Source organism: Drosophila navojoa, chromosome 3 (assembly GCF_054131105.1).
Source record: "Drosophila navojoa isolate 15081-1374.11 chromosome 3, UAZ_NAV_1.0, whole genome shotgun sequence".
Taxonomy (NCBI): Eukaryota; Metazoa; Arthropoda; class Insecta; order Diptera; family Drosophilidae; genus Drosophila; species Drosophila navojoa.
The window spans coordinates 7,060,310-7,088,131 of NC_142891.1; the positions used below are offsets into that span (position 1 = coordinate 7,060,310).

At 36.5% G+C, this 27,822-nt stretch overlaps 7 protein-coding genes across 8 annotated transcripts in view; 6 read left to right on the forward strand and 1 right to left on the reverse strand.

The window, feature by feature from the left end:
• Window positions 1-548: 548 nt before the first annotated feature.
• Window positions 549-2,865, reverse strand: LOC115563324 (guanine nucleotide-exchange factor SEC12). Its single transcript, XM_030386078.2, has 4 exons — window positions 2,413-2,865; window positions 1,356-2,306; window positions 1,127-1,289; window positions 549-1,070 (listed from the first exon to the last, which is right to left on the reverse strand). The coding sequence occupies exons 1-4, from the start codon at window positions 2,551-2,553 to the stop codon at window positions 985-987; spliced, it is 1,341 nt and encodes a 446-aa protein (XP_030241938.1). The 5' UTR covers window positions 2,554-2,865; the 3' UTR covers window positions 549-984.
• Window positions 2,866-3,219: 354 nt separating this feature from the next.
• LOC115563325 (uncharacterized) lies at window positions 3,220-4,697 on the forward strand. Its single transcript, XM_030386079.2, has 4 exons — window positions 3,220-3,553; window positions 3,656-4,038; window positions 4,104-4,177; window positions 4,234-4,697. Exons 1-4 carry the CDS (start codon window positions 3,366-3,368, stop codon window positions 4,585-4,587), a joined length of 999 nt encoding a protein of 332 aa, XP_030241939.2. The 5' UTR covers window positions 3,220-3,365; the 3' UTR covers window positions 4,588-4,697.
• Window positions 4,698-4,947: 250 nt separating this feature from the next.
• LOC149091654 (uncharacterized) lies at window positions 4,948-6,844 on the forward strand. The gene is made up of 3 exons (XM_089258118.1): window positions 4,948-5,381; window positions 5,967-6,147; window positions 6,206-6,844. Exons 1-3 carry the CDS (start codon window positions 5,182-5,184, stop codon window positions 6,803-6,805), a joined length of 981 nt encoding a protein of 326 aa, XP_089114244.1. The 5' UTR covers window positions 4,948-5,181; the 3' UTR covers window positions 6,806-6,844.
• Window positions 6,845-7,296: 452 nt separating this feature from the next.
• LOC149091655 (uncharacterized) lies at window positions 7,297-10,212 on the forward strand. Of its 2 annotated transcripts, XM_089257444.1 has the most exons (6): window positions 7,297-7,344; window positions 7,454-7,617; window positions 8,037-8,183; window positions 8,245-9,072; window positions 9,130-9,814; window positions 9,881-10,212. In XM_089257444.1, the coding sequence occupies exons 1-6, from the start codon at window positions 7,308-7,310 to the stop codon at window positions 10,183-10,185; spliced, it is 2,166 nt and encodes a 721-aa protein (XP_089113570.1). In that variant the 5' UTR covers window positions 7,297-7,307; the 3' UTR covers window positions 10,186-10,212. The 2 variants fall into 2 exon arrangements, with proteins under 2 accessions (XP_089113570.1, XP_089113571.1); XM_089257445.1 differs by lacking the exon at window positions 7,297-7,344 and having other exon boundaries at window positions 7,351-7,617; window positions 9,881-10,211.
• A 324-nt stretch (window positions 10,213-10,536) lies between these two features.
• Window positions 10,537-12,839, forward strand: LOC149091656 (uncharacterized). Its single transcript, XM_089257446.1, has 2 exons — window positions 10,537-11,898; window positions 11,952-12,839. The coding sequence occupies exon 1, from the start codon at window positions 10,725-10,727 to the stop codon at window positions 11,880-11,882; it is 1,158 nt and encodes a 385-aa protein (XP_089113572.1). The 5' UTR covers window positions 10,537-10,724; the 3' UTR covers window positions 11,883-11,898; window positions 11,952-12,839.
• LOC115563284 (protein roadkill) lies at window positions 12,485-13,683 on the forward strand. Its single transcript, XM_030386021.2, has 2 exons — window positions 12,485-13,133; window positions 13,192-13,683. Exons 1-2 carry the CDS (start codon window positions 12,485-12,487, stop codon window positions 13,650-13,652), a joined length of 1,110 nt encoding a protein of 369 aa, XP_030241881.2. The 3' UTR covers window positions 13,653-13,683.
• A 2,401-nt stretch (window positions 13,684-16,084) lies between these two features.
• The window catches only part of stai (stathmin), an 89,958-nt gene continuing 78,220 nt past the window's right edge, over window positions 16,085-27,822 (forward strand). Inside the window, exons 1-2 of the mRNA XM_089258115.1 lie at window positions 16,085-16,305; window positions 17,183-17,269. Of these exons, the coding sequence (XP_089114241.1) occupies window positions 17,242-17,269 (28 nt within the window). The 5' untranslated portion in view covers window positions 16,085-16,305; window positions 17,183-17,241. The remainder of the gene's footprint in view (window positions 16,306-17,182; window positions 17,270-27,822) is intronic.

Consider the following 27,822-nt stretch of genomic DNA (forward strand, 5'->3'; position numbering starts at 1 on the left):
GGCAAAAATAAATACAAAAGGGTTAACCGTGCCAATTTGAGTAATCATGTCAACGAGTTGGGAGAATGGCAATGTTGCAAATTACAGCAAGTTTAGTGTTAATCGGCAATTCATTCGGTCGCGTGTGCTGAAATTGTAGAATAATAAATATGAATGAAATATCTAAAATGATTCCGGCCAATATATATTTAATACAAAAATTAAAATTTAGTCATCACACCTAACAGAGCTATTGAATGTATGGAAGCAATTCAAAATTGTAAACTGAGGGCAGCAAATATGAAATACTAAGTAAAGGCGGGCCGCCAATTGGAACAGTCCTGCCACTTGTTGGTGAATGGCACTGATAATTTTACAGTCAGGTCTTTTGCGTCTGCTAATTAGCATGCACACTTCCAATTGGAGCAGAGCTTTTAACATGCCTGCGAATGTCTATGAGCTGGGATGGTGTTTGTAAACTGCGCGGGCATCTGTAATATTTAAATAATTTTTAAATGAGGTCAATCAAAATGTGCCATATATTTTCAACATGATTGATGAGACATAAGTGTGTTAACAATTCAATTTATTTGTAAGTAAATATACAAATTATTTCGTTATGAATATTCCATTTATTGCTATATAACTGCATTCACCTGATTTATTATTATTCCTTTGTTTTTTATAATTAAATATCAATTCGTTTGCAAGCTAATTACTCTGACATACATACATGTATATATATATATTAACTACAACGGCAAATTTGAGATAGTTGAAGCAAAAATATGATACAATAACGAAAATGACTTTGAGAGGAGTGTACGAGAGATAAGGCAGCCGGCACAAAAAAACAACTATACACTTAAAATAATATTCAGTGGGGTGTTCAGGGGAGGAGCAGGAAATGGGGCAAGGGGCAATGGGTCTATTACAAAACTAAACATTGTTTATCAACTAATAATGCAAATTGATTTCGCTGGTCGACCACCAGTCCAGACAGTCTCAAATTCCAATGTAGGAGCAGAACACGAATACCACAAAGATCATCACGATCATAAAGACAATGGCCAGCCAGGCGGGAATCGTGCCTGCAAAATGCAATACGAATGAGTATATCGAGTGCACCGGATTAGGTTTAACTTACGTCGCTGCTGCAGACTGTGTATGCAAACTTTATTGTCGACGGAGATGGAGAGCACGGCTGCTTCCGTGTCGCTAGATATGGGCGGACCCTCCTCGTTGGTAATGGGCAGGAACTGCAGCCCGGTCACAAACATCGAGTGAGCATGAGGAATGTGCAGCACACGCTGGAAGAGTCATAAGCAGACAATTAATTGATGCAGCCTGATTGGGTAAAAACATGGCCGACTCACCTGCAGACTGAAGGCTATGTACATGGATACGCTGCCGGAGAACATGGTGCCGACGGCCACAAAGCGTCCATCGTCCCGTACGGCGAGCGAGGCTAAACTCTCATCGATGGGTACCGCTGCCCGCAATTGGCCACTCGAGCAATCCCATTGCTGTAGATAGCCGCGCTGCTTGCCCACCTTGCCCAGCGGATTGGCTATGGTGAAGAGCCGATAGTTATCCTTGTGTGCCTCCACAGTGCCGTAGCGACAGCGCTTGAATAGATATTTAGCGCCCTCCGGCGTTTGCCATTGCAGCTTGTACTGCTGCTTGCCCGTGCTCAGGTCCCACACAATGCCCTGGGCATCCTTCGAAATGCTCACAGTGTACTTGGAATCGGGACTGAAGTCCAGGTCGTCGATTTCTTTTGTATGCGCCGCCAGCTGCTTGATAAGCTTTATCTGTGGAAAACTCCAGATGCGCAGCTGGCCATCGGTGCCGCCGGTTGCCATCAGCTGGCCATTGCCACTGATGCGTACCACGCGCTGCAACGGCTCGGCGCTCTTCAGGAAATCCGTCTGCACCACATCCGCTGCCTGAATGTCGAAGCGCAGCCGATGCAGCTTGCTGAGCAGCTCCTGATTGCTGGTGCCGCTGCTCTGGTTCTGTTGTCTGTTGTTATGGCCATTGGGTAACGCCTCGACGCCAGAGTGTGCAGCGCCACGCTGTCGCACGCCGTTCTCGTGCGGGCGCTCCACCGGCGCTGGCTTCCGATCCTTGTCCCCGTCCTCCTCGGATTCGATGCGCGGCTGCACATAATACATTTGACAATGTGCCTCCTGGCCGGCACACAGATAGGCACGTCGTCCGCTGTTGCGCACTGCGAAATTCATGACCACATTGGCACCCGTCTCATGGCGGAGCACCTCCTCCGCACAAAAATGGCTGCCATTGTGATAGAGCTCATAGATTTCCTAGCAGGAAAAGCAAATTCAAACAAAATGTTAGCAGTTTTTAATTATTAATAACCCCCATTGTACTGCACTCTTGTCCCATTTCAAGCATATTCGACACACTTACGAAGCCATTCGCGACGCCTGTTTTGCTGGAGCCGCCTCCGCCGGCGACTATAATGTGGCGGCTGGTCAGCATATCGACTGCGTAGAGGGGAAAATTGACGCGCGCCAATAACCCATCGCTGGGCCTGCGTGTTGGTGCCATTATCAATAATTAATAATTAATTATGCTTGCTTTTTCGTTTTCTTTTCTATTCGTTTATCAGCAGCTCTGAGTCAGGCGCATTTATTGTAATTTACAATACTATGTATGAATGTATATTTAGTTCAATTTAATTGGTTTCAAACGTTTAATTTTATATCCTTAGTTGCTATGGTTTATTGTTTACTATTTACACTATTTATATTAGTTATTTTGTAATTTGTTTGTCGCGTCGCTGTGCCGTGAAAGTCTGTCTAAAATCCACGTACACTTGACCCGATTCAGACATTCACTAAGCAGCGCAGCTGTTGACACTCACAACGAAATGTTGTAGCATTCGGCCACTGTTAAGATAACTCAGTAGGTTCCGCAAAGAGCAGTTATGTTACTCTTAATGTTAACTCACAGCTCTGTTGTGACGTCAAATTTTCAGCTTGTGCTCTGCTATGCCAGCTGAAGTTTGATATTTAACAGTCATTACATATAATTGTTTTACATTGTTATTCTTCTTTAGGTTAGTCGTCGGCCGTCCCGGATTGACCTGAGGCACACTATTATTCTTTTAAAATGTAAATACAGTATAAATAGTTATGATAAAACTATCACACTTTTGTTAAAACCTAATTTTCAAAAAGTATGCAATATTTAACATTTGCGCTCATCTGGAAATGCATTGCTGTTATTTGAGCAGAAACAGCTGTTTTCTATCGAAAACTAATCGAATTCTCACAGCCAAAGAGAAATTGCAGTATTGAATTTATGATTTGGTTGTTGTGTGCTCGCAATTAAAAATATATTCATGTATTATTAAGGCAATGACAAGTATAGCAAAACCTCCTCCGAAGCTGGCGATAACAAATGATCCGCTAGTAGCAAATGATTTGGAAATCGGCCCCATCAAAATCGAACAAGACACGAGCACAGACGATGAAAGCAACGAGGAGCCGGAGCTGGAGACGCCGCCGAAGAAAATTCGAATATCCGAACAGCTAGAGCCAAAGAAGTAAGTTAAGCATATTAGCAGTCGATCAATAGAGCGGGAATCTTTTCTCTCTCTAGGAGGTTAGTGAGTTCAGAAAAAAGTTTCATTCATTCAAAAATTCAGTGAAAAAATTAAAAAACGTGGTAAAAACTTCTCGCCGGAGGAAGAGCTAACCCTGGTGGAGCTTGTCGAGGAGCGCAACGATGTCCTGAACAACAAGAAATCGGATGCATTTACGTGGAAGCACAAGGAGGAAGTCTGGGCAGAGCTGACAAAAAGTTTTGTAGCGAAAACAGGAGTTAACCGCGAATGGCGGCAACTGAGAGACAAATATCTGCATATGAAGCGTAGAGCGAAAGTGGAGCTGGCCAAGGAGCGAGCACACTGCCAGCGCATGGGCGGTGAGGAACCAGTTACGCCCATAGTTTCAACTGTTTCGGAAAAAATTGTTGCCATGATTGGAGATGCGGCTCTGTGCCTGAAGAAAGCCGTGGAGACTGATGGATGTGAGTAGTTATATAATATATTAACAATAACAATACAAATAAAATAAACGAATTCTTTCAAACAGGTCAGCTGGAAAATGAACAGAGTTTTGAGGGTGACGAGGATATGATGTATAATTTCGTAGCAGGAGATCAGGATGTAAGCTGATTGAAATGGAATTCAGTACAGTGTTCTTAACTCGAAACATCTTTCAGACTAATGATATAACCGTATCGGAGGACGACCTGACCAGCACCAGTTCCAAGTGGGCCACGTGTAATACGGCCAATGCAGTTCGGCCTCCACTTCTCAAAAATAAATTGCCCGACAAAGTTCCCAATCCCAAAAACAGCCTGGACGAGGAGAGGCTCAAACTGCTGCAGCTACAGCAAAATTTCTGCAGATGCGAAAATGAGCGAGCGCAGGAAAAACACGATCTGGAAATGCGTGAGAAGCGCAGCAAACTCGAAGACGAGGCCAAAGAGCGTAAGCTGCGCATTGAACTCTTGGAGCTCGAGATACAACAGAGAAAAGCCAAACAGGAGCAAAGTAGACATATATTTAATTAGTAATAACTGAAATTACAAAAAAAGACTAACTGTGGATATAGGAAACTGAAATGTACATTCATTCATAGGCTAATAAATATTTAAATGTACGTTAGTTTAAGTTGTAAAAATGTTTGTCTCCATTTGTATTGATTTATGAACTGAGTGGGAAGTATTTAGCCATGGATATATATCAAGATGTAGTTAGTTTTAGGTCGATTATGGTCTACAAAGTAACTTACATATTTGCCAGGTAGTTAAGTGCTCTTTAAAGTGAAGTATACCTACATTTTTAATTTGATAGGAAATATATGAATTAATTGTTTTTAAATTTTATACAAAATTTGCTTATTTATTATGTTTTATTAACTTTGTCATAAAGATTTATATTTATTATGTTCTTTTAAAGATGATTTGTAATATTTGAATTTTGAATTTAAACATTTTGTTGATCTGCCTCTGTTACAGGAACAGCTGACTGTGTTATCGATAATGGAATTGACCTATCGGAACTGTAAACAGACATCGAAAAAATTGCAGTACTCTACTTTTCGATTTAGCGGTAAAAACAAAGCTGAATTTCGTTAGTCGCCAAAAGAGTTAATAAGTCGTAGAATGACAAGCTTAACCAAAGTCGGTGGGATATTGTCGCCTGAGGATGACGAACAAACTGATGATCCACTGGCAACAGTGGCGCTGGACATTCACAGTGGACCCATCGAAATAATGCAAGACTTGAGCACGGATTCTGAGAGCTTTGAGGAAACAGAGATGTCGCCCAAAAAGAAACGCATTCGACAGAATTTGCCAAAGAAGTGAGTTAACTTGAATCAATTGCATATGCATATTTTAGGTTTAGTCTGTGCTTATTTATAGTGTAGTATTTTTCTTAATGCTCTTATTAAATTCGATTAGCGGTAATTGAATTTTTGTCCGCGTTTTGAATTTTTATGGTTTATTTTCCCTGACTTCGTATAAATTGTCCAATTGTTGAATCCAATTAGAACTATATATTATATAAATGTATTTCCTATATTCAAATTAAATATCAGTTTGATTCCGGCTATATGTATATGTAAATATCTTAAAGGTGAAAGCCGGCAAAATTTTCTTAGCATTTATAGTGCTGTAAAACGAAGAGCAGTTTGTAAGAAATAATATATTTCTTAGAATAATAAAATGGCGGTCCTATACTAATACAAAATTAAGTTAAAACTGTATCATTCAGTTTATTTATTTAAATTGTAATAGAATGAATGGTCGTGATGCATTCAAGAGGTAAACATATTTTTCTTTTGATCATTTGCAATACTGAAACCCATAAAAATTAAAAAACTAATAAAATACAAGTTAAAGTTTTGACTCAACAATTCTATTTAATAAACTGTTTTGTATTACAGGCGCACACACAAAAATCGAGAACAGAGCAATATATTAATAGAGTTTATGACCAAACATCAGGATATTGCCAAAGGACACAGTAAAGGCGAACGTTTTGTCGTGGATGGCAAATGGCGTAGTCTCACAGATGATCTGAACGCTGTAGGACCTCCCTTTAAGAATGTTTCCTCGTGGAAAAAGGTTTTTACATCTAATGAGAACTTTATATATATTTGCAAGTCTCCATTTCCATTTCCAGGTTTGGTCGGATTGGAAGATTTCCATAAAAAGGAAACTTTTGCAAATCAAAAACGATAAACGTGTTGCCTTAAGCCCGGCTGAGGAATCAATTGCACAACTGTGTGGATTTGATGAAAATGTGGAAATTATTCATTACCGCAACTCCTCTCGCTATCCCAGCGATCAGAACTACATATCCAATGTCAACTTCGAGCGTCGCCATTCTCTAAGCGGTGCAAGCAGCTGCCAATCTAGAACTGAAGACGAAAGTCTAGCCAAAGTGTGCGAATCCTATGAAATTGTGAATGTAGAATCAGGGGAACAAAGCCCAACACGCTTTTACCAATTTGAACCCACAATTAATGTTAATGAGGATAACGCTGAATTTAAACGTGAGCACTCGTCCGATTCAGATGATTATCTGGAGGACAGTCATTATACGGACGGTCTAGAAAACCTCCGTGGAGCTCAAAATGCATTAATGACTCGCGTTGCAGATAGCATCGATGCAATGCGTTCCACAATAGCGGAGCAAACAAATGCTATGTTGCAGCATTTCAAACGAATGGAGGAAATAGAATTGAAAAAACTGGAGATTTTGAAATGTCTTAAGAAATAGTACAACAATAATACAAATAGTATTACTTAGTTGGTATAATATTATATGTGAAACGACCCTGGACTTTAAAAAGAACTGTGACTATATTGTTCAAGGTTTTTATTTGTTATTTTAATTTTTTTTATATTATTATTTTGTAAGAGTTGTGTTTATTTATTTTTTTTTTTTTTTTTTTTTTTTTTTGTTTATTTGATATGACAATTTGCAAGATGTATAAAATGAAAAATTAATAAATTTTTTAGTATACTATATTCTTATTGTTCTTATTCCCAACTAAAAAAGTGTAATTATCAGAAAGTCATCATTCATTGTTTCCATCGCAATTTATAATCAATAATTTATATACTTTCCGTATATAAACTTTTAAGTTAATACTTTGTCAAGAACTTACTTGTTTTGTAATTTGTCCAATTTAAATTCTAACATTGGCGCGCATTCTTTTTTCCATTGCCATTCACTCTGATTAACACACATACATATCTTCAATTTCGAGCGAGTTGGCATGCCCGAGTCTGCAGTAGCTAATTACTATTTACAGAGTACTTTGTTTATGTGTTTGAAACGAGCCCAAATACAAATGCTGAGCTTAAACATTCTATATCAGTCAACCACAATAATTGCTAACAATAATGTTTAACATCTGTCAAGTAAAAGATGGAAACAGCATCAAGCTGGAAGCTGGGGACCTGCATTTCGCGATGGAGCAATCAAATGGGGAACAGGCACAAAACAGCACAGAGCAACAACAGGACGGAATTTCCCAGTGGAAAATGACAAAGAAGCAGCCTAAAACGAGCTCTGAGGAAACAGAGGTATGTCTTCGACATCGCATTTTTATTATTGAACATTAGTTAATAACTGACGCTGCCTTTAAAAAGAAAATATGGATAGAAACAAAAGTAATTACTATACTTGTAATTACTTAAGTAGTTACGAGGGTGGTTTTAAAAGTATTTAAGCTAATAATAAAATTTAAAAAATTAAAATAAATGCATTTATATTAATTATATACATATATACTTAAAATTAATAATATGTATATATTTTAATAATATTAAATATATATTATATATATACATATTCATATTAACATTGCAAATGTTTTAGGTGGCCCTCTTTATCAAATTAAACCACGTAACTTAATTGCTTAATTACTTTTAATTATTTATGTCACAAAGCGTTTAACAGTAATTTTAATTCAATTTCCATTTCAACTGAATTCAATTTTTAGTTTACGTCCGACTTCGATGTGGAACCGGATAATCGAAAAGCCAAATTCTTACAGCGATCGGGCAGAAGAAAGCCACAAAACGCAATGGAAGATAAAAAGGAAACGAGGCTGCCAGAAGTTTTTCGATATTTTGGCAGTATTCAAAAAGTGAGGAATATAAATATATATATTAAATAGCATCTTATGTTAATATTTATTTCTATGGCAGGTAAAGGAGCCGAGTGCCAAACCAGGTGTAATTATGGCTAAATGCAACGCGTGCGGCACACGCATCAGAGGTTTCAACGCAGTCACCTCCAACTTCATCAAACATTTGCGTGTGAGGCATCCGAAGATACACGCTGCCTTCATTGGCTCGAAGTACGGCACAGAAGAGACCGCAAGGGAAGAGAAGCAGAGCGATTCGTTTGAGCAGCGCGTCATGTGCTATATAATAGATAATGCCCTGCCCCTGGAAACTGTGGAGGCTCCCAGTTTCCGCAATCTCTTCAAGAATACCAATTTACGTGTGATGAATAAGGCGAGACTGAAGAGTCGCTTGGATGAGCGCTTCCTGCAAATGTCTGATAGTATTAAAAAGCTGCTGAAGAGACAGAAGTACGTTTGCATTACGACGACCATCTGCTCAAATAGCAGCGAGTACAACTATTTCGTTTATAGTTGTCATTGGCTGGACGAGAAGTTTCAGAGGCGTTCAGCTGCCCTGGCCTGTAGGCGTTTCTCTGGGGATTATGCTCAGGTATTGGAGATGATAAACAATATTAACAATGAGTACGAATTTAATAATCTAAAAATTGTGGGATCGATCACAAGTAATGACAGAAATTACACGAAGTCCTTTCAAGAATTTGGCATCGATTTGAAAAAGGAATTAAATAATGAAGACCATACCAGTCTCGAGGACCTAAAGAAACTGATTTGCGAAGCCTTACCAAATCGAATAGAATGTGCAAGCGAAATGCTGAATATTGTAGCTTCTACTGATTTCCTGGAATTGCTTTCTAGGGATAAGAGCCTAAAGGAACGACACTTGAAGGTAAGCAAGAAAAATAATGTAATAATAGCTCTTTTCATGCTTTTCTCTCCCTTCTAGATCATGGCTAAATGTAGTGCACTATGGCGTAAATGCTTTTGCTCTCGATCGGCTCAGATCATTGTCGCAGTCTTGGGTGAGGCTTTAGTGTGTCCCTCGAGAAATCGTTGGTTTTCCATATACGATAGCATTTGCTGCATTCTATCGCACAAGGATAAACTTGGCGAGCTTTGCAGTCGGCTGGCTTTGCATAACTCCTGTTTCTCGGCGAGTGATCTGCAATATCTCGACGAATATCGCATCCTAATGTCACCCATAGCAACGACGATCGAGTTTTTGAGCATGGAAAGTAATTTGTACTACGGCTGTCTAATACCCGCCTTGACATCGCTTTGCGTTAAACTTAAGAGAGTCTCAGATGTCTTGGAACTGATCGATCTGAAGAGTTTGGCCTTTGAGCTACAAGTCAAACTGAAGCATCGATTCTCCAACTATATTCAGCTGGTTGCCGAGGCAAATCCAGCAGTTATTGCATCTGTTCTCTGTCCTGGCATCAAAATGCGTTGGCTCAATGTCTTGGCCAAGGTTTCGGCCCTTGAACAGCGCAGCGCGAAGGAAATTCAACAGATGGTAATTGCAGAGGCTGTGCGGCATGCGAAGGCCACAGAGAATGTTGGCCAAAGTGCTGCCATGGAAACGGCTTATACAACGGGCCAGGATGATTTCTATGAATTCGATGAAATGGGTAAATTCAAATGATATATTACATATATAATATATAAATGTATTAAGATATTCTTCTATCAAACAGATGATACTTGTGAGACAAGCGATTTAGATATGTCGCAGCCTTCGCCTCTGCCAGCTACCACGAAATTAATGGAGGATGGTGAGACACAGCTTCTCGACTATCTAAAGGATCCATGCACCACATTTGAGGCGCTCGCCAAGTATCCTCTATTGCAAGACCTGGCACTCAAATATAATACACCCCTAACATTGGCAATTGAAGGAGGCCTCACACAAGCGCATATTAACAGATATAACCAAATAACTGATCTAGCCGACTATTCAGTAGAAAAACTAATCTTACTAAAGGAAAATTATAATTATTAATTAATGGATAAGAACTGTTCTTGTTTAGGTAAGAAATTTTTTCTTACCTGACCAAGAACAGTTTTTAGAGGAAAACGTATTTTACTTTAATACCAGTTCCAAATCATTCCAATTGCAATTCCAATTAAATTAAATTAATTAATTAACTTGTGCTGCAATCCTAGCTCCGAGAATAATTCAAATAGGTATTCCTATTGAAAGTCCAATTACATTTCAATTCGATCATAATTTGTATTGAAATCTCCATTGATGTCAAATTTTCTAGGACAGTTTTTCTACTGAAAGCTATTCGAAAAAAACGTTCTTAATAAATATATATATATTTTATTTCAAAACTGAAAAAGCCATCAAAAACTTCCAATAAATTCCGAAGATTTCAAATAAATTGTCATTCACAATTGTGCTTCGTAACGATTAATGTCATTCGCAGCGACAGAGTGCCGCTATTAAATTCACATTAGTATTTGCACGCTTTCAAGTTGTAAATAAAAGTTGAGGATAAATGCCGGAAATCATAATTTTAAAGGAAGTGAAGGAAAATGCCGAAGCAAATCTTAAATGCAAGCAACGCAAAGAAGGAAGTTAAGGACAATAAGGATGGCTTAATGGATGCGGCGCACCAAAGAGTTATCAATGCGGGCGCACAGTCGCAGTTGAAAATTGAAGTGAATTTAAATGAAATGACAAAGAAGGCACGAAAGCGTCTACGAGACGCAATTGCCAAGGAAACGTCGGAAGTGAACAGACGCAAGTTAGCTGCAGCCAGAGCGCCAAAGAAATCAAAGAAGAGATCCAAAACAGCTACAGCAGCAGCAGCAGCAGCACCAGCAACAACAACAACGACAATAACAACATCAAAGACTGCGCCAAACACCAATTCCAATTCGAATATGAATATAAAGGCACCTTCCAATGCTCCAAGTTCCAAACCGAATTCAAGCAAAAGCTCAAATTCCAGTGCAGGCAACAGTCAAGTGCAGCTTGGCTTCATAGCATCAAAGAGATCGGCACCGTTAACCGAGAAACAGATGGGCCGCCTGCAGGAGGCCATATTGGATGTAACTGTAAATAACAAAACCAATTTACGCCCACAATACGACGACTGCATACCGCAGTCGGAGTGGCTGCTGCTGGTGTGCGCCAATAAAAAGACCGCGAACTGGATTAAGGACCATTTCAATTTGATACGCAAACGCTGCAGATTGGAAATCGATTTGCTGGAGGAGAATCAGATACCACGCCATATTATTGAAGGCCATTTTCCCAACAGTGCACACCTGCCGGACGATAAGGTTCTGGCATTGATAAATGCACAAAATCCCATTCAAACACAACAATGGAGAATTTTACGTCGCTCTGCGAATGGCAGCACGCTGCACTTATCGATAGCTATCGATGGCAATTCAAAGCAAACGCTCGCTGCACGCGGCGGTAATATTTGTTTCTGCTTTGGCCGCATCTGTTTAAATCTTAACAACTATACAGCTGATGTCACCTGTACGAGTATACACTCGATGCAGCATCAGCTGAATGAAAGTAAATTGGATTTGTACAATCAAGTGTCTGGCAGTGAGTGGAATTTAATTATGGACCAATTAGATTCGGTCTTTGATGGCGTCAATAATGTGCGCACTCCCAATAACAGCGTTTCCAATTGGAATATACAATCCAACTGGGAATTCAACGGGCAGCTGTAAGAGAGGCTTGAGTCACGTAAGCTAAAACTGTATTACTTTATTCTGTTAAATAATATAGTTTAATTTTAGAACATTATTCGCTCAAACAAAGTTTATTGGAAGATTCGCAGCTATATTTACTAAAATCGTTAAGTTAACAAATATTTATATGAAAAATAACACTGGTTTAACATTGAAGTATAATAGACAAATTAATTTACCATTGGACATTGATTAGTGAAATTCCGTTACGTTCTAATTTGATCTTTCTTTTGTATATAGAACTTTTCTATTAGTTTTGATATTGAAATAAATTTGTATTGAATTTGTACAAATCTTACAATAATTTGTATTACAAAAAAAATCGAATTAAACCAATTTTTTTAGCATTCCTGTCTGAGTTCATTTCAATAGATTTTTAATGTTCTCAGCGAATGGTCAAAATATTGTGAACGAATAGAACTTGTCAGAAAGTGAACAAATTCATACAGTGTGAAAAGCAGAGTCAGCGAAACTATATCTACAGAGGAGAGCTAGAAATTTGTATTATTTCCAAGCAACATTAAAAAAAAAAAAAAAAAAAACAATAAATAAACATAACAAAGCCAAAAAACAATCTAAATATGCATTCATATAGTAGATTCAATTATATAAATATGTTTCGCAACTCTGGCAAATTTGAGCACGAATCGAACGACTGGACAACTGTTGAGCCAAAAATAGTGAAATTCAATCATGTCTGGACAATCGACAACTTTGTCGATGCGTGGCAATTGAAGGAGAACTGGGAATCTATGGATTTTCCCATCGGGGAGCATGAGAATGAATTCAAATGGCGTTTGAAGTTGGCACTCATCAGGAAGGGGGATAATGTATCTGATTATTTCCAGCTGTCCGTGCACCAGGTTGAACGATTGTATTTTCGTGGAAAGGCTAAAATCACCTGTGCCATAATGAATCACGAGGAAACGCAACAAAGGAAGTTGTGCAATTTAGGCAGCGATAAGACAGTTTGCTTTGAACCGTTCATATATTGCAGCAAACTCTTCAATGCTGATAATAATTATTTACCACACGACAAGTTAACAATCTCTTGCCAAGTCCGCTTGATTACGGACGCTGCGTGTACGTGCGGCAAAATGAATCCGATCAAAGTGCCGGATACCAAGGTAGCTGAAGACTTTGGCAAACTGTTCGACAATGAGCAGTACAGTGATGTTAGGGTTTCATCAAATGGCCATGAGATTTATGCACATAAGAATATATTATCAGGTGAGTGGATGGTACGAATGAAACATCTGAAGATTTGGAATTAAATTCTTTTATTTAGCTCGCAGTCAGTTCTTTGAGGCGATGTTCCAAACGGATCAGCACTCACAGAATCGCGTGATGCTTGACGATGTGGATCCTCAGGTTCTGAACGACTTATTGCGTTTTATTTACACCGATCAGGCGCCCAATCTGGATAATCTAGCCAAGCAACTGCTCCAGGCGGCTGAAAAATTCAAACTGCCCAAATTGAAAGCATTATGTGAGAAATCGCTGTTCAAACAGCTTTGCATTGATAATGCAGCTGAAACGCTTATCTTAGCCGATCAACTCAATGCACTTCAGCTGAAAGCGCGTGCCATTGAATATATAAACAGGAATATGGATAAGGTAAAAGGGACAGAAGGCTGGCATAATTTGGCTCGAAACAATAATCAATTGGTAAACGATCATTTTGTAATCGTTGGTAATTATTCAAATAAGGCAAATTATAGTAAATATTCTTGCGAAAAATGTGGATGAGCAAAAAAATTTACTTATTTTATTTTTATTCTTATATATACACATATATATTTTCTTTATATATTATTATATATCAATTCTTATACTATCGCTATATTATTATGCATATAATATCATTGTATGTTTATAATAAGTAAATAAAATTACAACATTTAATACAACATAAAGTGTAAATCTACATTTTTGTTTTCATTTGATTTTAAATAGAATCAAAACACTTAAATTTTTGGTTTATTACGTTTTTTTTTTTTTTTTTATAAAAATTTAAGTTACTTTAGTTATATTTTATTTATATTTGTTTAATACAATTTCTTTTCTTTAATTTTAGTGTGAAGTTTTAGTTCGACTTTCTTTAAATTTGTTGTTGATTTCGCTTAAATCAATAATGCAAATTTTGTTGTTGCTAAAGCTCTTTTTTAAATCAAAAGCTTTTAGTTCCAAAGCTCTGTAATTATCTGTTCTCTTTATTGCCTATGCATGATCGATTATCTTCCGTGCGTCTGTGTCTCTATCTCACTATATATGTATATGTATATATATTCCATCTAATTGCTTAATGAACTTATTTTTTACATATGTACATATGTATTTATTCGAATCTACCTACACTATTTTGAGGATATCTGCTTGTGGAATTTACTCTCTGAAATGCATTCATTTCCGCTTGCTTAGCTAAACAATACATACATACATACATACATATGTGCATGCATATGTTACCAGTTCCAATCAGAACTTCTTAAAACCCGGATGGGATGCGATGCCACAGCTTTGCCTTGAACCAGTGCCAAATAAGGCGCAGCAGACGCTGATCTCGGGTGGCAATTTTTAAAGCCAGCAGCGCACATTGTATGTCAATTACAGTTTTTATTGCTTACCATTCTTTCTTGTTGTTTTTGTTGTTGTTTGAATGTGAATCAACTGCGGGCAGTACTTTGTTTCAAGCGGCGCTTTGCTTTATGCTTTTGTTCAGCCGCAAAAGGTGAAACGAGGCGAACAAAGCAAAGCTTTGACTTCCTTCTCGCTCAGTATCGGGCGCTCTGTTCACTCTCTCGCACAACGACGGCGCCAGCCGACAGCGTAATTAATAAATAAGAGAAAGAAAGATGCAAATTGAACGCATGTTTTTTATGACCGCCAAGTGAAAATGAAAATTGTCGCGCAATTTGTTTTGGCGCTCTACAGCGAGATAACGTCTGTCTACGCACCTAAACATGTTTAAAAGTGGCGACACGCCTCCTCCTCTGCCCCTTAGCTGGCGTTGCTGTGCGTATGCGCAATTTCAAGTTTTATACCGATTCGATCAAATTTCACTTTTTATGTGATCTCAATTTGATATGTACATACATATGTCTAACAGACTATGTACATACTGACAGCATACATACAAACACACATAATCTGCGTGGCTGCAGTAAATTTCAACTGCTTTGACCTCTCGAATCTAATGAGAAAGAAGAAAGGTAAATTAATTGAGGCGTTGGGCGTGTAGGTGGAAAATTTCGCTGGCACTTTATTTTGTGTTTTGTTTTAAATTTTGTTTTTGTTTTTTATTTTTAGCGTGGGTCTCAGCTTATTAAGTCTTAATGTCTTTGAGTTCACTGCACTTGCGCTGTCAACATACATACATATGCACATACATACATACGTGTAAGTATAGAAACGACAGTTATCTCTTGTCTATACGCACTTTGCTATTTATTGATTTATAGCCCACCAGCCGGGCGTGCATTAACAGATAAGCTAGTTAAAAAGTCACTCAATTCTTCTCGCACACTTGCTCACCTACATACATAAATATTATTTTCTGCAAATCTAAGTGGATGACTTCATTAAAACAACAATAAGAGTGAAACAGCAATACAAAGGAAGTTACCCAATTGAGCTGTGTGATATTTGTCTACGCTGCCAAAAATAATGATCAACACCTTAATTCGCTCTCTCTTTGCCCCTTGGCATTCGTTATACTCAAAGAGCGTCATGTACCGGTTTGTCTAACAACCGTTTTTACTTTAAAATACTTTTTGAATTTTAACCGTTTGTGGCGAACAACAAAAAAGTGTCACAGTTGTCATCTCACTCGCACACATTTGTGCAAGCAAGCAAAACTCGCCTGGAGCAGCTTCCCTTAGCGCGCAAAAAAAAAAAAACAAATGCAAAAAAAAAACAACAAAGTGAAGAGCACAGCTGTCAATGTCGCACTGTGGATCGCAATTTGAAAATACAAAAGAAAATTTATTGATATGTTAACATTAATTATATTAAAAATAAAAGCAGATGTTAGTTGTTCTCTATTTAAATATTGTTTCTTAAATATTGCACTCAATTACGGTAAGCCGGCTGAATGAGTGGCTTCACTTTCATCACATATTTATTTGACGCAGCCCATTGTGTCGCTTCTCCTGCGATCAACTACAAAGCAGCCTGGTGGGCGCCTCAGTCGTTCAGTCGTTAAACTTGCGCCACCACGATCGTTACATAGCGCTGTGCGCCGTAATAAAATAAAGTTCAAAGAGTGCAAGTGGATAAAAAGAGTGCAGTTCAATAAATTTTCTTTGTTTTAAAGTGAACCCATAAATAAGTTATTTTATTTTGGATGTCATATTAAGGTGTATGTGGGATATTCTGTGAATATTTTTAGTTAATAAATCTGGTGAGTACCAATCAAAAAGAAAAAGAGCAGCAGCAGTTGGAAACTGGAAAGAGTTTTATCCGGTTCGTTGCAGTCCCTTTTTCTGCTGCTGCCGCTGCCGCTGCTACTGCTGCTGCTGCGCAATTGCAATAGCAACAACAACAATTACAGCTGCAAAACGCCGACGCCAATAACTTTGCAGCTCTTTACAATTCAATGTTGTTGTTAGTTTTGCTGTCGTTGCCCCTGACAGCAGGCGCAGTTTTTTTTTCCTTTTCCTTTTTGGCCCACGCTTTGTTGCTTCCAATTTCCAGTGCAGTTCTTTTCCCTGTTGTTGCTGTTGCTCTGCTTATTTTATAGTAATGAGCGAGAGCTTGTTATAGCTGCCGCTGTTACGGCCTGTCACTCTTCTTATTGGCATTGCCTTTGTTTGGCTCTTCCTTGCATTTGGTTTTTGTAGTTTTTTTTTTTTCTGCAAGGGCGTCTATCTAGAGTGTTTTATGCATTTCGCCTTAGGCTGTAGGCAGTTTTTGTAACGGGGCAGTGTATGTGTTAAACGAGGGCTGTTTAATTGGTTAATACATTTATTTCACCTGGCTCTTAGGACCATCAATTATGTTTATTATTAGTATAATGCCAGATTATAATAATGTTGCCTATTAATAATCTTATTTGTTGAATACTCTAGTCCCATAACTTGTTATTCAAGTTGCTTAGAGACTTTAGGATCACCAAATATTTTTTAGAATCTCTTCTTTCAGTAATGTTCATATGTATAATTCTTTTTCTGAAAGACAGTAATGATGAAATATAAATTATTTCTGTTAGATCTCAGCTTACAATATTTTTTATTTTAATCATTTGTTTTATGTGTTTTTCAATTTACTTTCATTTACAGTAACCAGTCTTTATCTTATTTTTCGTCCAATTCCCAAACACAACAACAAATAAACAACAATGGAGACCACTACCGTTAACAACGAAGGTAAGTTCTTGACTTTCTTTTTATATTTTCCACACTTCTTGAAAGTGTGTGCCGTATTAAGAATTGTTCTTTGACCGCTTTCAGCTTTTTTGTTTTTATTTTATTTTTATTTGTTGTTGTTGTTGTTGTTGTGATTTCTTTGTGCGAGTTGGACAACAATTGTTTTGAATCTCACTTTAGCTTCCCCGCAGCAAGTTCGCTATTCGATTTTGTTTTTATTTTTGTGCTGCTCTTTTATAGTGTGGGCGGAACAAAAGATGCCACGCCTCGTTGCGCTGCAGATGGGAGTTGTTGGCATACTCTAGCAGTGGCCATATGCGGCCCAGGAGAGTTTGAACTGCACTAAGGTCATGCCGCATTGAAAATCATAGCAGTTTCTATTTATCTGGGATGAAATGTGGATATAAGTTTCGTAAAGAGTATTTGAATCTGTGGTACTCCACACATAACTGCGCTTTCTTGTTTTAGTTTTTAGCTAGCCGAGGGCTGTGCTGCATTTGCATAGCAATCATAAAAATGCAAGGCAAATAAAATGAAATTCATGCGCTGTGCACTTTTCGGCATTAAGCTGCATTGTGTTGTGCGGTAAAAGTATCTGCTAGATGCAAAATGCTATGCAAAATGATGGCGCCGCAATTGCAGTCGCTGCAACTGCCACTGCCACTGCCACAGTGCTGGAGCTGCTGTTGCTGCTTGTTGCAAGTCGAGTGGCATAGATTACGCGCTATTGTAGCCTAAATACGTTGAATGCGCTTTCAACGGATACACGACTACAACAAAATGCGCAAATATCACTAAAGCGTCTGCTCGCTTGCGTAAAGTTGCAACTGTATCTGGGAAAAAAAAAGTGCGCACTCCTACTGCTACTACAGTCATCTCTCCACCGACGGCCACCGGCAGTGCTATTGTGACAAGTTTATTGGAAATGACGTGAAGTGTTTAGGACGTCGTTGCCTTTCGCTTGGCTTGTCTCCGCATTATTATCTACGCTGCCTTCCTGCTCCACGCTCTACTCCATGCTTTACGCTCCACGCTCTACCTTGCATTGAAAATATTGTATAGAAATATAAGTAAATGCACAGATTTGCTGCCAAAGGCGTTGTTATTATTATCATGGAAGTTTTTGCTGAGTGCTGCATCGTTTAGCTGAAAGTGCTTGAAAAGCTGACGCAGTATCTATAGGTACAAGTTAGATAACTTTAATATTATCCAATTGCAGCTGAATAGATGTGAAATATATGACTCAACTGTGTTTACATCGTGACCCTTAGACAATGTACACAGATGTTACTGAAAAGAGACATGACGGAACAGATAACGCCTAGAATATTGTCTACTAGAATAAAAAAAAAGTGTATATATTTATATAATCAGATGGCTAAAAAGCAGATAGCTGTATGCAACTAATTTTACAATCTTTACTGATTAATTTATCATGTTGTCTGTATTATCTCTTATTATAGTCCATATTATCTGCACGCTTGTGTGTGATTTATTCAAACCTGAAATTGCTAATTGAATTATTTTGTATCTTAAATGATTTACATTTCAAAGAAGTATCTTTAGTAGTGTATATACATAGAAGATACGGTCTTCAGCAACAATAATCTAGCCACAACGCATTTTTTATTCCATTTATAATAAACATAAACATCTATGTATTATATAAAATCTAAGAGAAAAGTAGTTTTAGCTTTACTAACATCATTTCTGTATAGTACCTCCTCACCTGCCAAGCCCCACCTGTCTGCCAACACCCTCTGGCTATGGTTATTTGTTGCGCTGCCTTACGCCCTTTTTTGGGCATTCAAAATTTTCAATGTGTCTGACTCTGTAAAGTGTCTGGCATTTATTGTTGCTTGTTAACTGTTGCCTGTTGCCTATTGCAGTCAACGGTTGTTGCACTTGCAGTTAATGCACTCAACGTGCTCGTTAGCTATCTGGTGGGTCTAATGGCATGCAAATCTTTGCCGACAGTTCCGCTACCGGGTCAAAATACCTAACCAAAACTTACTTAGTCACACAGCTGCACCTACACCAACGCCCAGACAACCCCACAAGCCCTCGTACTCAATCTCGTCTGGCAGTTGCAGTTTGATTAAACTATTTCCATTGATTGTCAAGTTTGGTTGCGAAAAACTAAACTGCCGTAAAAATTGATTGCTTTGGGAGTAAGTTTTTGCCCCAGGTTCAAGTTGGCAATGGGAAGGCAAAATAAATTTGTCTTGCAATTTATTGTCGTTTGTTTGTGTGTTACGAGCTGGAAGTTCATGCAGTTTATTTTGTCCAGACTCTCTGAAATAAAGACGCGTTTTCTAAGCTCTATTGAGCAATTGCATTATTGCAACTTTTCAGCTCAACTTGGAATTTGATTTGAATTGATTTGCCAACTTTAGCTACGATTTCTGCTTTCTCATCTCATCTCATCTCAGATGACGCTTGAAATATCTTGCCCCCAAAATAGGTCAGCTTGCATACCTAAATTTTATGCATACCTGAGTGGAAGGTGCTGCGGGCACTAAATTAAGATGACAACCCATTGATAGGCTCTGTAAATGGGTCTAGAAGTGGATTAGAGATGCGCCAGCCAGCTAAGCTGAAACGGTGAAGTGAATGCATGCATGTTCTTAAATAAATGGAGTATAAACCAGAATCATATAATACAAATATGAATACAATTAATAAACAATGCAAATATATATGAAAATATTTTAAAATAAATTGTGTTTTAGATTGAATATAATTCTTAACATGAAAATTAGAAAATGAATAACATATGTATATTTATGGCTATATTAAAGTGTACTTACGTAGTTTATAATTTTTATTGTAGAAACAATAAAAATTCGTTATACATATACATATATGATAATTAAATGTTGATGAGTTTTTAAACAAATATGGTGTAACATAAAAAATATGCTTTAAATACAAATGTCATGTTTGAATATTTAAAATGAAATAACTATATATATTTAATAATAATAAATAAATAAATAAATTACATTTTCAATATTCAAATTATGTGTTAAAAAATCAGCACTACCTAAATATGATATATAAAATATTTGATTTTATAAAATATTAAAATGAGAAAATATATTAAGAAAGAAAAAAATCTATAAAAATTTGAGAAGCATAATATAACTAAATCTTTTTAGAAACAATTAATATAAGTACAATATAAGTATGTAAAATGAAATATATGAAAATAAAATATATATTTATAAATAAAATTCATAAAATAAATTGCTATAAGTATAGGATCTCAATTTCTTTGCATTGTCGAGTTAAAATCCACAAAATTTATTTAGTCCAATTTCTGCATACAATTTTATTCGCAACATAAGGCACAGTTGGCAGTCACAGTTTGCAGTCGCAGTCACATTATTAGCTGTGTCACAGTTTGTAATGCATTTGACATCATCCTTGAGCTGATTCCCGTCGCTGACTTGCGTTCTAAAATATGCATGAGCGTCCGTAAGTAGGCAACAGTTTTTGCGTGCGGGGCACGTACATCGCTTGAATTTATTATTGTCTGGCACCCATATGGTAATATACGGTATCTGTATGCGTGTTCACAAACAGAGACAGAGACAAACACAGACACAGACAGCACCCGGACATTTTTGTTTGTGAGCGGCATTAATGATTGTGCCGGTTCCTGTTTTACAAAGTTATCCCATTTTGGGACAAGCCGTGATAATCACGTGTAAATTACTCTGAGACACACAGAGAAACCCTTGGGATTCGAAGGGGGAGGGGACTACGAAATCCTAAAATTTGCCAGCTATAACTCAGTTGCCCGTTGAAAATGAGTTGGCTTGCCTTTATTTATATTACATATTTGACTTTTCAATTTGCCTACTTTGCCGAAATTGGGCGCTTATTAAAAAGTCATTTTGTTATGCGTGACAAAAAGTTGGACACAGCTCTGCTAGGGCTTTCAACGTAATTTTATGAGCCAAAAAACGCGCTGCCAAATAGGCCAAAGCGTCGTGCCAGCTCTCTTCTTTTTGCTGTCTAGGATGTAGAGGTGGGCCGAATTTGGCTTATGAATAAAGAAAGATGGCAAAGGGGAAAAAAAAACAGCCAAAGAAAAGTCTGTTATTGAATGTGGGAAAAGCGGATTAGGTCTTAGGGCTATGAAGAGAGCATTACGGTTTTTAATATTTAATATTGTTTTTTATTTACAATTATAATATTATAATTTTATATTGCTGTTCTGTTATGCAGTTAAACAGTTTTTATATTATACTGTTAGACTGCTATAAAGTTATTTATTTATGTAGTTCTACTGTTATATTGTTGGTATGATATATTGGTCAACTGTTTTAATATTCTGTTGTACTGGTGTAACGTTTTAAGGGTATGCTATTATAATATACCAAATTTATGTAGTTATACTGTTATACATCTATATAGAGAGCATTATAGAGGTGAATATTGTCTATGTATATATACCTACACAAAATAGATGAGTTGGTAATCCTGTTAACAGTTATCGCACCTTCAGTGCATTAACCAGTTGTGAGAATCGCCTAGAGCAGTGCATACTGAAAACTTCTTTTGATGTTGTTGATTTGCCTCCATTTCACGAGCGCGTAAAACCCGAGCCTTTATGGCTCTAGCCAAACTGGCAATACGTATTAAGACATTTCGCAGCTCATAAAATGAATGCTTCAAGTTTTATGATGTAGATCTAGCCAAATAGTTCATTTTGTAGAGCTCGAGCAGGCGTGAAAGCCATTTAAATCGAATTTTAAGCTGTGAAGCAAGCAAATTGCATTAGAAGCAAGATATATATGTATGTGTGCATAAGGAGCAGCAGCTAAAATCTCCTATTATAATATTTCGAATAGCCAACTAAAATTTGTTCGTACAATACGTATTTTTTGCATTGTTTGTGTCTATCTGCTGAAACAAGAACATAAATCGAATTACATTTTTGGCCTGGCACTTGTAAGAATACGAATGCTTCGAGCTACGCCGACAAGTCCAAACGTAATGTAAGACAAATGAAAAATATATATATGGAGATATGTATATGTAAATGATGAACTCTGAGAATATCCTGTAAAATATATGTAAGCCATATAAAATCAATGCAGACAAGAAGAGAGAGAAATGTAAGAATTACGAAGGTTATAAAATAAAAATAAAATAAATAAAATGACGATTTATATAATCATATTTATCAAAAATATAATATATAAGAACAGTATGAATTAAAAATATAATGAGAGAAAATTAATTAAAGAGATACAATTAAAATTTATAAAATTATATATGCATATTAATAATTAAATAAAATATATAATAAAAATATAATACATAATACCAAAAATAAAATATTATTAATGATATTATATGGATGTTTAATTTAAGTATTGCATTTTTCATTTACTTCTTACTCATTTGAAGTGACTAAAGCTAAAAGCAATATACCCGTTCCTCATGTTAAGCTTATAGGGTATAACAGGAATAAGAGCTGTAGGACAACTACGCACAAGATGTAGGCAAGTACATGCTTATATAAAGGAGATGTACATACATACATGTGTATATAAATATATACACATATAAAACATATTTGTATAAATAATTATCTATTCCGGTCATGTCGAGTCAAAGGAAAAGATAGACTGAATGAGAGAGATATATTGTGAGTGAAAGAGAGAGACAAAGGAAGTTAAGAGGGTGACGCACAAAATGTCAACGTCGCAAACAACGTTGCCCTGTCTCATTCGAGTGAGATGGCATGCGACACTAATGCTGTTAGACAGAGACAGCGACAACGGCAGCGACAGAGACAGCGATAGCTCGGAAAGGATGCACGGACAACTCATTTGCAATGCCTAACGCATCTTTGTGAGTGGAGCAGGTTAGCAGTGAAGTGAAAATGGGGAAAATGGTAAACAGTAAATAGGAAACTGCACTGACTGAACCAACTTTACTTTGCCTTTGCCAGTAGTTTTGCGCAATTTCTAATTATGTTTTCTCGTGACTTTTTGAGGTTAGGTCGGAGCAAGCAATACATGTCTCGCAGCATAAGTATTTCAGCTTCATTTGTTGTTTTTTAATTGTGGGGAGGGCCCTTATGATTGTGTGGTCATGTGTCATGTGACTGTCTATCCACACCCTTTCGGGAAATTGATAAAACAAAAGTCTTTAGCGTATAGTAGATAATTGCCGGACTTGGGAACGCTCTACTTATGATTTATGTTATGTTATGTTATGATTAATACCTTTTAACTGTTTTATGGTTCGATAAACATTTTCTTTAAAGATCTTCAGATTATTAACATTAAATTTTTCTTTGCATATTTAGAATAGTCTGAAATAGCATAATTTTTAAGAGAATTATAAAGAAAAAGGAACTTTTTTTCGTGCTCTAGCTAGAAAATACATTTAATTCTCATTTTGATATTGAACCAAAATCTTGTTCAAGGCATAAAAGGTTATCAAAAATATTTGTAAAATATAAAAAAGAGCACTCATCTTGTCTCTAGGGTATCATCTCGTCTAGCTGCCTCTACCTCTTTCAAGTAATTTCCTCGCATAGTTTTGTTGTGGCCGCAGCAACTGGTTGTTGGCTGTCACTTTGAAGCCGCAGCCAGAGCCTGGGTAAAACTTTGATTACTCTCACCCAGAAGAGATGGGGGTAGGGCAAGCTGACTGTGCCTAGTCAGGCAGACAATCAACAGATTTCTTGCTGATTATGCGCTGCCTGCAGAAAATAAGCAACGCACTTCCCTCTCAATCACAACACACACAGACACATAAATGTATATCTCTCCCTCCCTCTCTCTATCTCCCTCCCTCTCTCTCACTCTATATCTCTTATATATGTGTATGTGCGTAAGAAGTTCCATTAACGACAAACTCCCGAGAGTTTTATGTGTTTGTGTGCTTTGATTATATTGTACGTACAAAGAGAGATATATGTATGTATATGCATGTGTGTGTATGTATGCGTGTAGGTGTATTAGCTAATATATGCGTATTTATATGCATGTATCTGATTGTATATCTTAACAGCTAACACCCGCAGCTTATAGCTACACTGATTGCTTGACTGGGTAGATACATTTTGTTAGCACGCGTATAAGAAAAGAGTGAGAATTAATGAAAGTTTAGATAGGTTAAAATTATAATTCAAATAATCTATATGACAGATGTGATTTGATATTGATATTTGATTTGATTTGATATTTAATTCCACTTCTTAATGGTTGTTCGACTTGATATATTTATTATATATTATATCTTAAATATTACATCTTTAATTATTTTGTTGTTTGTTTATTAAACATGATGATAATATAGCCAAATATTTTTAAAAAAATATCTATTGATATATATAATATATATAATAATATATAATATATTTAATGCATTCATAAAATATAAATATATTAATGACAGTCTTTATTAATAAAATTGTTAGGGTATTCCCACTTCGTCAATTGATTTCCCTCAACGTCCTTTTGTTGTCGCATTATGTGCTAAATTCTAATGATGCTCATTATTTAATGCTAGATAAACGCGACGTGTTTAGACTTGGCAAAATGTGATTTGCCCCGCACAAAACATACATATATTTGGGTCAAGTGGGAAAACTGTCATAGGCTGCACTCGTTGATAATGGGAACTAGATTAGCTAGACCTAGCTAGGTACTTATTAAATATAGAGCTGTAGGAGCTAAAAGCCTGTGGCATACTATGGCTGTACTTAAATAATATTTGTTGCTCCATTACCTTGACCCAGACCAGAGATATTTGTGTGCTCCTGCTGCCCCCTTTCGCCTAATGCCCAATTAATGGCATTTGAATGCAGCGACGCGACGTAAATGTCCAGACCATAAACACGGCAGCAGCAAATGTTACGAGGGGGGTTTCTTGTTTTTGTTTTTTTTTTTTTTTTTGGTCAACAGCAATCAAATGGCCATAAATTCTGCACAATTGTCGTAAAAGTCCACGGGTTCAAACTCAAACTCAAACTGGCGCTCGAACTTTGAGCTCGAACCACAAATTTTCGTCCCACCTGCGCACACACAAAGACTGCTACAGGTAATTACAAAACCATAACGCGCAAATGTCACCGCAGAATGTGCGGTGAATATTTTCAGCCTGACCAGCACCAACCATCCCATTACGACCATCATCATCATCGTAATCATCATTATTGTCATTATTATTATCATTCCTTTGCTTCTGGGCCAAATGGTGCGTTGAAGCAAATCGTTTGTCGTATTTGTATTGCATAATTTTGGTCTCTTTTTTTTTTTTTTTTGGCACAGTGCGTGTTAGCTTGAATTGTGCGAATTTTGTAAATCGCTTTGTTGTACCCTCCAAATGAGAAAGTTACTGGAAATATGGGTTTAATGTCCGATGAAAATCATTGCTCAAAAGGAAATATTGTATGTAAGAACTGTTTCAACTAGACAGCAACTTGCGATGTATAAATATAACTATGAGGATTATTATATTATTAAATTTGTGTCTAAATTGTCTTAAGCATATATTAAACATTGTTTTTATATAACTATACATATATACCTTGGAATACCCTAGAATCTTTTATATGATAAAAGCTAAAAGTAAATATATATTATATATAGGCAAAGGTAAAAAAAATTTCCAAAAATATTCTATACAAATAAAAATATATATAAGTAAATAAACAGTTTAAGCTCCTCTTTATTTTCTATATATTTTTTTTTAGCTAATACTTACATTTTTAAATTATTTTTTGTTGTACGTAGAATGAAATTATTATAGTAAAATTTATAATATCAAAATTTTCAGATTTTTCTATTGAATGAAAAGAATTTCTTTTTTACTTTTAATAACAAAATATTCTGATGGTATCAATTACATGAATTTGATTAAAAAGTCGAGAACTTTAAAATTAAAGTAATATAAATGGTAATTGTAAAATCAATATATTTAAATATATTAAAACATGATAAAAAATAAATACATAAATAAATAAAAATAAATAATTGAAAATAAAAAATAATTGAAAATAAAAATAAATAAAAATAAAAAATAAATAAAAATAAAAAAAAAAAAAAAAAAATAAAAAAAAAAATAAAAAAAAAAAAATAAATAAAATAAAATATATATGAAAAATGTGTAATTAGCAATGAACAATTTACTCTTTGCTGTATTACAGAGCATCTTGCAGTCGTTTCTCTGATTTTAGGCAAAATTGTTCTTTACCTTTTGTTGTTGATTTGAGGTTTTTGTGTGCTCTGCGGCAATCACGTCGAGCATTCAGTTGACATTGCCCAGGTGTTGCTCTGTGGCTTAAACGCCGCGACTAATGAGGCGTATGAAATGCTACACTGAGCGAAAATGCGAAAATAGCGGACAAAGATTTAAAGCAGAATTATATTTACTAGAAATTGCCCAATTTCATTTGAGACCTTTCCTAAAGATAACTTTGCTTGAAATAATATTGAATTTAACTTTGGCATTTCTTAATTTCCTCTATATTCGCTTTTCCTCTTTGGCTCAAAAGTTAATTTACCATTTTCTAAATTTTCAAATAAGAGAAAAACAACAACAACAACAACAAATTGCCAGCAATTTCATTTGGAAAAGGGTTAGAGAAAGCAACAATTGGTTCTCGCTATCAATTTACTCAACTGCACAGAACGTAGCATAGCGTCCTTTTGTGTGTTGACCCAATAGACTGAGCCAAAGAGTCGCCTCCCAGCTCCTCCTGGATCCACTGCTCCCACACTTAATCCTCTGCCAGAGAGCAACAAATCGACCCAGTCAATGGGTGGAGTAGGATGAGACGCCAGCCCCATTCATATTGGTCGTCTGGCATCGCAAACGTTTTTAATTGACAATCAAAGTGTGGCCAATGTGTAGGGTAGAGCAGACAAAGTGGGCGTAGGTTAGTAGTGGGAATGAGAATGGGCGCGTTGAGTATTCTGGTGTCTCTGCATATTTTTCAGTCCCCACAATGCTTTGGCACAAAATTTTGATTAATTCTCTTGATGGCTGCATTTGCTGTCAGCTTATCCCTTTTGACAGGCTGCTCGCAAAAGATATCCTTCCATTCTTGACTTTCTCTCTCTGTGTGTGTGTGTGTGTGTGTGTCCCATTTGATTGTTTGTCGGGCAGATTTTATGACTGAATTCATTTAATAAATGAAGTGTCTTGTGGCTTTCAAATGCGCAAACTGTGCACTTCATTTTGTGGCTCATAAATTTTGAGCCAGCAGCTCGATGACTAATTGACCTACGTCCCTCGCCTTGCCTCGGCTTAGACAACTTCAGATCCTAAATTGGCAAACAATTGCAAGGCAGTTTCAACAGAGCTTAGCAACAATTGGTTAATTATGCAAAGTTTCAACAAGTTCTTAAGAGAATTGCTGGGAAATGTGAAGGTAAATTGAAAGAAGATGACATGAAAATCAGTAAATGTAAAAAAATGTGAATGCTAGAGAAAAAGTTAAAAAATTCGAAATATATGTTAATGAAAGAAAAACTAAAGAAATATACAAATATATACAAAATACAAATTTAAATTAG